Genomic DNA, 12,992 nt, shown 5'->3' on the forward strand with positions numbered 1-12,992 from the left:
GGTGCTGTTCTGCTTGCCCCTGTTCGTTGTATAAATTTGTTATGATAGAAAACAGTTAATATTCTGGAATGGCATAGTCTGAAATTTTCTTTTTTTTACCCTCTGTAATTCAAGGGTGCTGGACAACGGATTTTAGGATCCACATGCATTTTACTAAGAACAGTAGTCAGGCAGGCAGTCAAAACAGGGACAAACAGATGCATACAGAGAAATTTGCAGGCAGTGGACAAAATAAACAATAAAACAAGGCAAGGGTGGAACACAGAGAGACTAGACACAAGAAACGCTTAGAAATGTTACAGTGTAATGGAGCTTTGGATAACTTAGAACGTGGAGCTGTGGAGGGCCTGGAGAGTGGAGCTGTCTGGGGCTTAGGTTCAGAAGACAGTGATGGATCTGACAACCCATGTGGGTCAGGAGGCTCAGGTTCAGAGGCACTGGCTGTTCACATAACCCCAGAGGATCAGAAGGCTTAGGTTCAGGAGACACTGAGAAGTCACACGGCCCTGAGAAGTTTTTTTTTTTTTGTGTTCACTTTTTAAAAATAATTTTACAACACTGTCAGAAAAAAATGCACCAATAAGTTACATTAAACATAACTGTACCTTTAAAGGTACACAATAGGCCCTTATTTTGCACCCCATATGAATTATAAGATCTAAACTAGAGGTACAGAAAGTTACCTTTTAGGGTTCCATCACAGTGATGGGCATTTTTACCTAAGAATGTAGTATGCTTTTAACAGTGGTCAAATGTGTGTGAAACTCCACCAGTCTCACCTGTCATCTGAAGTCTTTTTTTAAACTGTCTTTCTAAGTTTTCTAAAATGGTTGTGGTTTAAACAGTTGAACATCTAAATAAACACTTCTGTATGATGATTCAGAAAGAAGAGTTACAGAGCTTCTGCCAAAGACACAAGTTAGGTAGACAAACAAACATCTACATTACTCCTGATTAGTAAGAGCCACTTAAAAGTGTGACAATTTTCAATATTGTGAATTTTGAAATGTCAAGTTTCTACTCTGAGGTTAATTTCATTATTTAATTAATAAGTAACTGCTTGGGTTCATATGTTAATTGTAAAACTAATGCAGATGTTGTTCCTCTTGTCCTGTAGCTCTGAATAGGTGAAGCCTCATGGCGAATGTTAAACAGCTGCTCGACAACTCACTGGATGAACTGTTAGAAGCTGAACTAAAGAAGTTTCAGTGGTGCTTAGTAAATGACCATAATGAGATTTCAAAAGCTGAATTGGAGAATGCAGACAGGTTGGATACAGTGGATAAGATGGTGTCATGTTTTGGATCAGAAAGAGCTGTGAAGGTCACAGTGGACACCCTGAGGAAAATAAAGCAGAATGACTTGGCTGATCAGCTGGAGAATACACAGAACCAAGGTATTGTTTAATTCCTTGTCAAAATTTAGAAATGTGATCATTTGATTCCATGTTAAAACTCTATCCTAGCATTGTTTTTTGAGTCCGATGTATTGTCAAAACATTTATTGCACAGCTTCAGATGAACAGTCTTAAATTCAGCATTGCTATGGATAACAGTGATGGTCAATCATAAAGCTAATGCATGTAAATGGGTGCCTGAATTTCACATGATTAACAATTATATGTTTGTCTTTGTTCATTTAAATTTGTTTATATGTGTAACTTCTTTTTTTCATAAAGGGAAGTACAGGGCATAATCATGTTTTGCTTTGTTTTTCCTCTCTGTTGTAAAGGTACAGCTTTAGAGAACTGTAAAACTCTTCCTCTTGATTACACAAACATCAGCCATGAACTAAAGAAGAAATTAAAAGAGGAAAATGAGCAGATATTGCTTGGTAATTCACAGACGGGTCACCAGAAGAAGCTGGACGATATTTACACTGATCTATATGTGGTGGAGAACAAGACTGGAGGAAGAGAAAATGACCATGAGGTGATGCAGATGGAGTCAAAACACAACCAACAGACAGCCAAGGATAAACCACTTAAGTGTAATGACATGTTTAAAGTTCAGCCTGACATTGAACAAAACAGAAGAGTCCTGACACTGGGGATCGCAGGAGTGGGAAAGACTGTCTCTGTCAATAAATTCATCCTTGACTGGGCTGAAGAAAAAGACAATCAGGAAATAGTCTTCATATTTCCACTGCCGTTCCGTAGACTCAATCTGATTAAAGATGAAAAGTACAGTCTCATAGGTCTGCTTAACAAGTACTTCTTTAGTAGACCGGGAGGACTGAGCTCTCTTCCTAAAGAACAAGGCAAGGTCATGTTCATCTTTGATGGACTGGATGAATATCGCTTTCAATTGAACTTTAAAGAGGAAGATGGCTTTACTGATGTTGATAAGGAAATGACAGTGAGTAAGATAGTTACAAATCTCCTAAAGAGAAAGCTGCTTCGCTCTTCCCTCATCTGGATCACATCCAGACCAGCAGCAGCCAGTCTGATACCCCAAACCTACATTGATCAGGTGACTGAGGTGCGAGGATTCAGTGATGAGCAAAAGGAGCAGTACTTCATCAAAAACAGCAGTCCTGAGGTTGCTGGAAACATCATCGGCCACATCAAGAAATCCAGGAGTCTGTATATCATGTGCCACATCCCCGTCTTCTGCTGGATCTCTCTCACTGTTCTTCAGCCTCTGCTGGGTCAAGAGAGCAATGAAAAAACACCCAAAACTCTCACAGGGATGTACACCAGCTACGTACTGTCTCAAAAGCAACAGATGAAAGAAAAATACAGCAACGATCTTGAACCTGAAGCTAATAACTGGTCTTTTGATGACATTGTTTTGAAACTGGGGAAACTGGCCTTTGAACAGCTGCAGAAAGGACAACTGATTTTCTACAAAACAGATCTGGAGAAGTGTGGACTAGATGTCAAGGAAGGGTCTGTGTTCTCTGGATTATGTACTCGAATGTTTCAGGAGGAAAGCCCCATTTCAGGGGAACAGGTGTACAGTTTTGTTCATCTCAGCGTTCAGGAGTTCATTGCTGCTCTCTATGTGTTTTTCACTTACAAAGACAAGAAAGCAAATCCATTTCTTGAGTCCAGGAAAAAGGAACTGAAATGGAAACTCTCTACAAAGACCCTGTTTAAACTTCATAAGGATGCAGTCGAGAAGACTTTACAAAGCAAGAACGGACACCTGGACCTTTTCCTCCGGTTCCTGCTGGGTCTTTCACTGGAGTCTAATCAGAGTAACCTGAAGGAGCTCCTCCCAAGACTGAAGCGCAAAACTGAGAACATCAAAGACACGACAGACTATATCAAAAAGAAAATAAAGAAGGAGACATCAGCAGAGAGGACCATCAACCTCTTCCACTGTCTGAATGAAATGAATGATGACTTTGTGGAGGAACTCCAAAAGAGTCTGAGCTCTGGAAATCTTACAACACAGGATCTGTCCTCTGCTCAGTGGTCGGGTCTGGTGTTTGTGCTCCTGATGTCAGAAGAGACTCAAGAGAAGTTTGAACTGCAGAAATACAGAAGATCTGATGAAGCACTGATGAGACTGATACCGGTGGTCAAAAACACCACAAGAGCACTGTAAGAGTTTTCTGTATACATTTATGCCCATTTCACACATTGATTTGCAACACATCTGCAACCCATGAGTCATAATCATGCAGTGCAGAAACAGCACAGACTATTTGTGCTTTCACATCAAATATGTATTACTGATCTCCTGCTATATACTATATCTGTTCTCCATTTTCAGACATTCTTTTCAATACTTTGATTATTTTTTACCCAATACAATAATATAATCTCTCCTTTCTGTTAACACATTGAAATGTTTAAATATAGATAGTGTGATGACAGCTCTAATCAAATCACTTTTATTGTCACATTATCAGCTGCAGGTGTGCCATGATGAGTGAAAATCTTAGGGGAAAGCAAAATATTGGCTTTAAGCAAAATTGGGAATTGTTAGCTAAAGAATGTTTGTATGTTTATTTTACAGCCTTGGATTCTCCCTTAAATTCAGTATTTACAGAGTCCATATAGTGATTTTGATCTTTTCTCAAACTAAAACACACCGTTCAATTATTTTTGTCTTTGGTCTGGATAACCCCTGCTAGATAAATGCAAAATCATTATTTCTGCTTTTCCTCACAGCCTACAGGGCTGTAATCTCACAACTCAGTCCTGTGAGAGTTTGTCTTCAGCTCTACAATCCTCAAACTGTGTGCTGAGAGAGCTGGACCTGAGTAACAATGACCTGCAGGATTCAGGAGTAAAGCTTCTCTCTGATGGACTGAAAAGTCCAGACTGTAAACTGGAGACACTGAGGTCTGAATTCAAACACCTGATTGATTGATTGATTGATTGATTGATTGATTGATTGATTATAAATATTTACATCAACTGAATAACTAAAAATTACATTGTAAATTAGATTTGTTTTCTTATTTCTCAGATTAGTCATGTGTAAACTCACTGTTCGGTCTTGTGAGAGTTTGTCCTCAGCTCTACAATCTTCAAACTGTGTCCTGAGAGAGCTGGACCTGAGTAACAATGACCTGCAGGATTCAGGAGTGAAGCTTCTCTCTGATGGACTGAAGAGTCCAAACTGCAAACTAGAAACACTGAGGTCTGAATTCAAACACCTGACTGATTGATTGATTGATTGACTGACTGATTGATTGATTATAATTAATATTTACATGAAGTGAATGACAAAAAATACACTATAAATTTGATTTGTTTTCTTATTTGTCAGATTTGTCCTGTGTAATATCACTGCTGATTCTTGTGAGAGTTTGTCTTCAGCTCTACAATCATCAAACTGTGTGCTGAGAGAGCTGGACCTGAGTAACAATGGCCTGCAGGATTCAGGAGTGAAGCTTCTCTCTGATGGACTGAAGAGTCCAGACTTTAAACTGGAGACACTGAGGTCTAAGTTCAAACTGTTAAGTTTGTAAAGATGACACAAAATGTACTAGAACTGTTATACTTATATTGTTGTCCTTCACTTTTCTGTTTCATAAAAACTCACACTCTGACAAAAACTTGTGATCATTTCTAACATCAACATCATCACATATTTAGTAAACTCTTAAAGTGACCTGCGCTCTTTAATTATTTCTTGTATAATGAACACATTACTCTAATTAAACTCAAGATAATGATTTATCAACTAAATATGCAACACAAACACCTGATTGATTGATTGACTGATTGATTATAATTATTATTTACATCAGATGAATGGCTAAAAATTACACTGTAAATTTGATTTATGTCCTTATTTCTCAGATTTGTCATGTGTAAACTCACTTCCAATTCTTGTGAGAGTTTGTCTTCAGCTCTACAATCCTCAGACTGTGTCCTGAGAGAGCTTTAAGGGTTCTCCATTAAGCAGGTCGCACACCAAAAGCTCCGCGCCATGCATTTTAGAATTCTAAGCATAGGTTTCTATCAGGATACACACACCGGTGCCGAAAGTCGGCGGCGCCCGGCCATGGCTCAGGACGCAGTTCATTTTTCAGCCGCGCCACAGAGCGCCATCTGATTAGTTTCATGTTAAATATCATTCGAATGTGCGCGTCTGGTGTGTGATACTTTAAACTGTCATGTGTGCGCCGTGTCGCGGTGCCGAGCGGCGCTTCTGGTGTGTGACCTGCTTAAAATTCAGTATTTACAGAGTCCATATAGTGATTTTGATCTTTTCTCAAACTAAAACACACCGTTCAATTGTTTTTGTCTCTGCTCTGGATTACCCCTGCTAGATTAATGCAAAATCCTTATTTCTGCTTTTCCTCACAGCCTACAGGGCTGTAATCTCACAACTCAGTCCTTTGAGAGTTTGTCTTCAGCTCTACAATCCTCAAACTGTGTCCTGAGAGAGCTGGACCTGAGTAACAATGACCTGCAGCATTCAGCAGTGAAGCTTCTCTCTGATGGACTGAAGAGTCCAAACTGTAAACTGGAGACACTGAGGTAAAAAAAAAAAAAGTTTCCGTAAAATAAATGCTGCCACAATTTACTTTTACGTTGTGAAATGCCACAAAGTATGATGTGGTGAGAAAAATATGCTGCCATGTATTTTATTTTTATGATTATTCAGTGTGCACATATCATGTTTCAAGTGTGTAATGAAATCAAACATGAGAAAAGCCTTTGTTTAAAGAGCACTTGTATTCACAAGATATAATATTGCTCTTAAATGTCTGTTAAATTTCTGCTCAAAACATCATTAGTTCATGTTCTTTGGGATTTGGGGGCAAGTCTAAAATGAGCTGTTTTGGGGCACTCACTTCAAACTAAACCGAACATCAAATTGAAATGTCATCATTTCAAACAAAATCTTGCCAAAATGAAGTTCTTGTTGAGTTTGTTTGGTCAGATTGAAACAGCTCCCCCAATATTTTGCTTTGGCTCCTAAACACCTTTAAGCGGCCATTGGTCTGACGATTACACAATAGGTGGGTGTGTTCTGGAGCTCCACCTCTTTGAATTGCAATTTCTCCCCCAATTTCTTTCTTAATCCATGGTTGGCAGTCAAGGGAACAACATCAACACAACAACACTAGTCACCTGATACACTAGAGGGTCAGATAGCAGAGCTGAAGGCTGATTTATACTTCTGCATCAAGCGCACGTGTATGCTACAGCGCAGCCTATGCATGGACGCATAGCCCTCGCCGTGGCCGTCGGCGTCGCTGACACGCACCTCTCAAAAATGTAACTACACATAGCAACTATGCGTAGCGCAGGCTCTGTGATTGGTCAGCTTGGTATCGCTGGCAAGAGGTCGGAAGGGTATCCAAGATCTATACTCAAGTAAAAGTACAGGTGGAATTCCGGGAGATAGAACGATACGGGAGAGTGTTTTTAAAACCATTTTAAGCTCAAAATTATTAGCCCCTATAAAGCAATATTTATTTTGATTGTCTAGAGAACAAGCCATCATTAATTACCCTAACTTGTCGAATTAACCTGGTTAAGCCTTTAAATGCCATTTAAAATGGTCACCTTGAAGTGATTCGGTTCTCTCTGTGTTCTGAATGATTTTGAGATTTTTAGCTTCAAAGTATTTGCATTCCATATAGCATATAAAATATAGTATGTGTGTAACATTTGTTTTTAGTCTTAAAATGTAAACAACTTGTAAAAAAAATATCACAATGTAAATAAGTTGTCATTAAATAAGAATATGTCAATAACTTAATTTTGACAAAAATGTCAGATAGAACCTTATAATTCTAAGGCGACAAAATATTTAGTGTCTTGAAGAATATCTAGTCAAACTTTATGTATGTTAAAAATAATGTTTAAATTTTTTTATTTTTAATGGATAAATGACTAATGTGTGCAGGGCTAATCAGTTATTCCATTAAACTGCAGTTTCTTTAATTACCCCATAGTTACCATTGATAAGGTCTAAAAATATAGATAATTTTGGCACATACCAGTACGTGTTTTTTTTCAGGTCGTAGCTGGAATTCATGTATATGTTGCAATGTCAGTTCGTTGGTGCATCGCAATATGAAACTTTTCTTGCTGACATGTTGGAGTAAAAACAGACTGAACTTGAGGCCAGGTGATCTGGTCCGATAAACTCACTGCACAGACAGTGTGACCGTCTCCTGTCTCTCTCGGAACCGCAGATGGCGAGCGGGACCACAGTATAAAACTCGCACATCTTCCTAGACTTCAGCCATTATTCCAACAAGCACGCACGCTCTAACTGGAAGCAAGTAACACGTCTCTATAGAAACCTCTCGCAACACAACCTCTCTAATGTGGTGCCTCGTGATATTTGCAAACAACATATATAGATCATATTCATTATCACTTGGCAGTAATGGAGGAACGCCGCCAAATGTAGCGAAGTAAGAGTACTGATTTTCCCCTATTAATTTACTTGAGTAAAAGTACACATACTGTACACATAATGTACTCAAAACGTACTCGTTACCCATCAATTTTACTCAAGTAAATGTAACAAAGTAAATGTAACTTTACTACCCACCTGTTTGCTGATGAGTTTGGGCTGGACTGAGAGCCGCACAAGTCCGTTGGAGCAAATGTTTACAAATTGTGGAGTCCCGCGAAGGAGCTCCAGATGAAAAGTTTTGTTTTGTGTTTATCTTATGGTTAAAGTTGTTGCACAACCGCCGGTTCCTTCCTCAAAATGAGCGAGTTTAAACCACTTTTGCATTAAGGAAGCGTTCAGAACAAACAAAACACCAGCAAAGAAATTTGACACAGAGGAACATAAACACCTCACTGCCAGCTAGTGTTTCAGAAGTGTTATTGCAGAGCATCAGAAACAGCACGCTGAAGTATAAAGGCACAGCTACTAATGAATGAATGAGAATTTAAAAGTTGAAAAAGCACATGTAATACCATTCAACCAGCTAACCATAGCACCACACAAACGGGTCCTATCTTTCAGTCGGTGTCCTGATGACATCACTCCCCAAAGACACACTGACACGCATAGTGCAGTGTCAAAGCAGTCTTTTATGGCTCGTTTCCACTGGCTGGTATGGTACTGTTCGGGTCGGTATGGGTCACCTTTATCAGGCTTGCGTTTCCACTAGCAAGGGTACCCTTTTGTTGGGCGTGGTGTATGACAAAGTTTCAGTTGACGTCATGCTCGCTACAGAAAATGTGTACAATAAAGCTGCACAGGTCGTTTACATATCATATGAAAAGCACTTCTCACAAAAAACAAAAGATGTTTTTCACACATAAATACTTGTGTATAAATGTTTATTACTAACTTTTCTATAAACAGGAGTTGATTATAACTGCAGATCAATGACAGTGTGAAATAGCCTACTGTAACTTCTGTAATTATATTGAATAAATAAATAAATGAACACAGTTGTCAGAATTATTAGCTCCCCTGAATTATTAGAACCCCTGTTTATTTTTTTCCCCAATTTCTGATCAACACAGAGTAGATTTCTTCAACACATTTCTAAACATTGTAGTTTTAATAACTTAATCTCTAATAATGATTTGTTTTATCTTTGCCATGATGACAGTAAATAATATTTTACTAGATATTTTCAAGACACTTCTATGCAGATTAAAGTGACTTGTAAAGGCTTAACTGGGTTAATTATCGGAAAAAAAAGTTAGCTTAAATGGGCTAATAATTTTGTCCTTAAAATGTTGTTTAAAAAATCAATAACTGCTTTTATTTTAGCCGAAATAAAACAAATAAGACTTTCTCCAAAAGAAAAAAAAAAACATTATCAGACATGCTGTGAAAATGTCCTTGCTCTGTTAAATACAATATGGGAAATATTTAAAAAAGCAACAAAAATTCAAAGGGGGGCTAATAATTCTGACTTCAACTGTATATGAACACATACAGCCCCTTACAGTCCTCCATATGTTACCAACTACAGAAAAAGTACACACAGCATACATTTAGTCCTTAATTAGGTTCAAAACAACAGAAAGTATAGCCTACAGTCAGTGAAAACCTCTCACCTGTGTCTGTAATCTTCAGCAGCACATAAAGACTCTGTTAGAGAGTTATTCCATCATTCCCAGTTCATATTAGTCCAAAAGGTGATGATAGAAATTAAAACAAGGCAGTTTGTTAACGTTTGCTAAAGAAATAACCTACTCCTTGGCTTTCCATTTTTTTCAACGCTTCACTCTCGGGTTTGTCCTTTTCTTTCTGAATGTGTCATTCTTGCGTTTGTCAGCTCATAGGATCGGGCTTCCAAAGCTTGTCAATAATCAAGCGCACGTTATTATCATCAGCTCAAGAAGTTAGTTATTTCAGATATAGATATTATTATTGTTATTTCAGATTCAGATATTCAGAGCGCAAGTAATCTCTCGCTGTGTATTTCAAACACGGCGGGTCCTTTGTTTACATTCTGGCTTGTTGCGTAAGCGAATTACGTATCTCTGTAAACCAATAGCGTTCAGCTGCCCGTCTAGCTCCGCCTTTTGGTACCCTTTCTTGCGTTTGGGACCCTTTCGAAAGGGTGCCGAAAAAGTGGTACGGTACAGTACGGTTTGGTTCGGTACGCATTTTGACAGTGGAAACGGCCATAAAAGCGTATCAAACCGAACTGTTCCGTACCACTCAGTGGAAACGGGCCATTATACACCCCGAATACCCCAATTCCCGAATATACAGTATTATACACCCCCAATACCCGGAAGTGCTCGAAGGCGGCGAAGAGAACATAAACAAAGACGGGAAGCACGGCGGGCTAAAAGCTAAGCTAAAACTAACACCACACCGGCTCTCTTTACCCAGCATTTTTCTTGCCAATGTACGATCATTGTTGAACAAAATAAATGAATTTCGACTGCGCATCAACCATAGCAAAAGATTATGGAACTGTAATGTCATGATTTTCACAGAAACACGGCTAAACAGCGGGATACTAGACAATGCTGTATCTTTAACTGAGCATCACACATTCCGAGCAGACAGAACGGCAGATGACTCCGGTAAGACCAGAGGTGGAGGATTATGCATTTATATTAACAAAGCTTGGTGCCCAAACTCTGTCGTCGTTGGGAGACATTGCTCTGCTAACCTGGAATTTCTAATTTTTAAATGTAGCCCATTTTATCTACCAAGGGACTTCACATCCACTATTGTGACTGCTGCTTATATTCCTCCCGATGCTGATGCCAAGCTTGCTATGAACAAACTTCATGCAGCCATCAGCAAACAACAGACTGCTCACCCGGAGGCTGCTTTTATTGTTGCGGGGGATTTTAATCACTCAAACTTAAAGACAGTGCTCCCCAAATACCATCAAAATATTTTCTGCCACACAAGGGGAAATAAAACCTTAGACCATGTTTACACAAACATGCCTGAAGCATACGCTGTGACCCCCCTCCCCCACTTAGGTCAATCAGATCACCTTTTTTGTTCCTCACATCCAAGCACTCACCCCTCATCAACCGTGTGAAGCCATCAGTGAGGACCATCAAAGTAAGAGCAGTGGGGGTAGACTCCACACTCCAGGACAGGATTCAACACACAGACTTGCTTCCCAGGCCACCCGTGCCTCTCACACAGAAAATGACAGTTACACTTCCTCTGTTCTGGAATACATCAACACCACCATAGACAGTGTTATAGCCCAGAAACAGTTCACTACACACCCGAATCAGAAGCCATGGATGAACAAGGAGGTGTGCCTCCTGCTGAAGGCACGCTACACTTCCTTCAGATCAGGGGATGCACAGGCCTACAGCACTTCCAGGGCTAATCTGAAGACGGGCATCAAAAAGGTCAAGCACTGTTACAAGCTAAAGCTAGAGGAGCACTTTTCCAACTCCATCCAGGTCATCACCAACTACAAACCCAGCCCCCCGTCCAACTCAAGCGCAGAGTTGCTACAGGAAGCACAAGCCCAAACTCACAATCTGCCCGCCCACCCCTTCCAAGTTCCCATGAGCAGCGCGAGCGTGAGACCGCCTCCGCTCCCAGCTCAAATTTCTCCTCTTTTTTCCCCAAGTTCTTTCAGGTCCCGACACCAGTTCCAGCGTGAGGCCGCCTCCGCTGATGTCGATGGTGCCGGCAGCCCCTCCACTCTTCCCTTTTTTTTCCACCTGCGATCCTAGAGCCAGCAGTAGCGTGAGCATGCCTCCGCAACCGGCTCTAGCTTCCTACTTCCTTCCAGGCGCTGACACAAGATCCAGCGTCAGGCCGCCTCCGCTGATGTCATTATCGCTGGCAGCCCCTCCTCTCTTTTCTTTGCCTCCCCCCTATGATCCCAGAGCCAGCTGTAGCGTGAGCTACATTCTCATTGAACTCAGTGAGCTACATTCTCATCTCGTGAGCGCCATTCGCATTTCCCAATGGAACCAGACCCCATTCTGGGGAGCCGTAGACACAGAACTCCATAATAAAGTCTTTTTAGGTTGCCGCAATATATTTTGCGCGGTCTGCCGATCCACCACCCACCCCACTGAATCTTGCCCATTCATTTATCCCAGCCCTTCTCCCCTCCCCGAACCTGCCCAGCCCAAATCCACCAGTTACGTCCCTTCAAACCCAAATATTCTGCCCCTCCTTTCTGGTCACCGCCCTTCTGTCACAGCCTCTGCCAGCACCTGCACTGGGTTCAAATGCAAAAAATTACTTATCGACTCCTGTGAATGTTTCTCGCCTAAGATCGGAATTGTTACAACATCTTGATCCTAAATTCACTGAATTTCAATTATCGGGTCTGTCTTCAGGTTTTCATCCAGGCGTCATTAGCCTCCCCTCCCGTAGTCTTATTTGTCCAAATCTTCCATCCGGTCTCGCCAAACCCGACGTCGTCCATGTTTTAATGAAAAAAGAAGCAGACAAAAATTTCATGATTAGTTCTTTCTACGCACCTTTGTTTAGTGTTTACCGCATCAGTCCTATCGGGGTAGTAACTAGGAAATTCTCAGATTTAAAAGAAAAAAAAAAAGCCTAATAATTGACCTTTCCTCCCCGCATAACTCTCCGTTTCCTAGTATCAACAGTCTCATCCCTCCAGAAGAGTTCTTTATGAATTATCATGACATCAACCAAGCTATTTCACTTATCAAAATAGCGGGTCGCGGCACTTGGAGGGCTAAAGTCGACAAACCATCCGCCTTTAAAATCATGCCCATCCATCCTCATTTCTGGCACCTTTTCGGAATTCTCTGGCAAAAATTTTTTTATTTTTCCATCCGCCTAACCTTCGGTTGCAGAAGAAGCCCAAAAGTTTTCGACACGCTGTCGAAATATGTCCAATATGTTGGATCCTTTCCAATAACTACAAAATCCCACACCTAATCCATCTACTAGATGATATTCTAATCATATCACCACCCAACGCTATCCCAGCCGCACACCTCTTGACAGTTTAAAAGGTTTTCGCCGAACTCGGGATTCTCATAGCAGAGAAAAAAAAACGCCGGTCCAAGCACTTCAATCGAACTCTTGGGCATTAAATTAGACTCCAACACATTCCAAGCGTGCCTATTAAAAGAGAAAATTGATCGAACGATCCTGGTAGCG

General features: G+C 40.4%; 1 protein-coding gene across 3 annotated transcripts in view; it reads left to right on the forward strand.

The window, feature by feature from the left end:
* The window catches only part of LOC103910704 (protein NLRC3-like), a 61,568-nt gene that overhangs the window by 10,786 nt on the left and 37,790 nt on the right, over positions 1-12,992 (forward strand). For all 3 annotated transcript variants that reach the window (XM_021475599.3, XM_073948087.1, XM_073948088.1), the window contains 6 exons: positions 1,118-1,396; positions 1,732-3,550; positions 4,124-4,297; positions 4,425-4,598; positions 4,728-4,901; positions 5,774-5,947. In XM_021475599.3, coding sequence (XP_021331274.2) covers positions 1,138-1,396; positions 1,732-3,550; positions 4,124-4,297; positions 4,425-4,598; positions 4,728-4,901; positions 5,774-5,947 — 2,774 coding nt within the window. In that variant the 5' untranslated portion in view covers positions 1,118-1,137. The remainder of the gene's footprint in view (positions 1-1,117; positions 1,397-1,731; positions 3,551-4,123; positions 4,298-4,424; positions 4,599-4,727; positions 4,902-5,773; positions 5,948-12,992) is intronic.

Source organism: Danio rerio, chromosome 4, assembly GCF_049306965.1.
Source record: "Danio rerio strain Tuebingen ecotype United States chromosome 4, GRCz12tu, whole genome shotgun sequence".
In the NCBI taxonomy this organism is placed as follows: domain Eukaryota; kingdom Metazoa; phylum Chordata; class Actinopteri; order Cypriniformes; family Danionidae; genus Danio; species Danio rerio.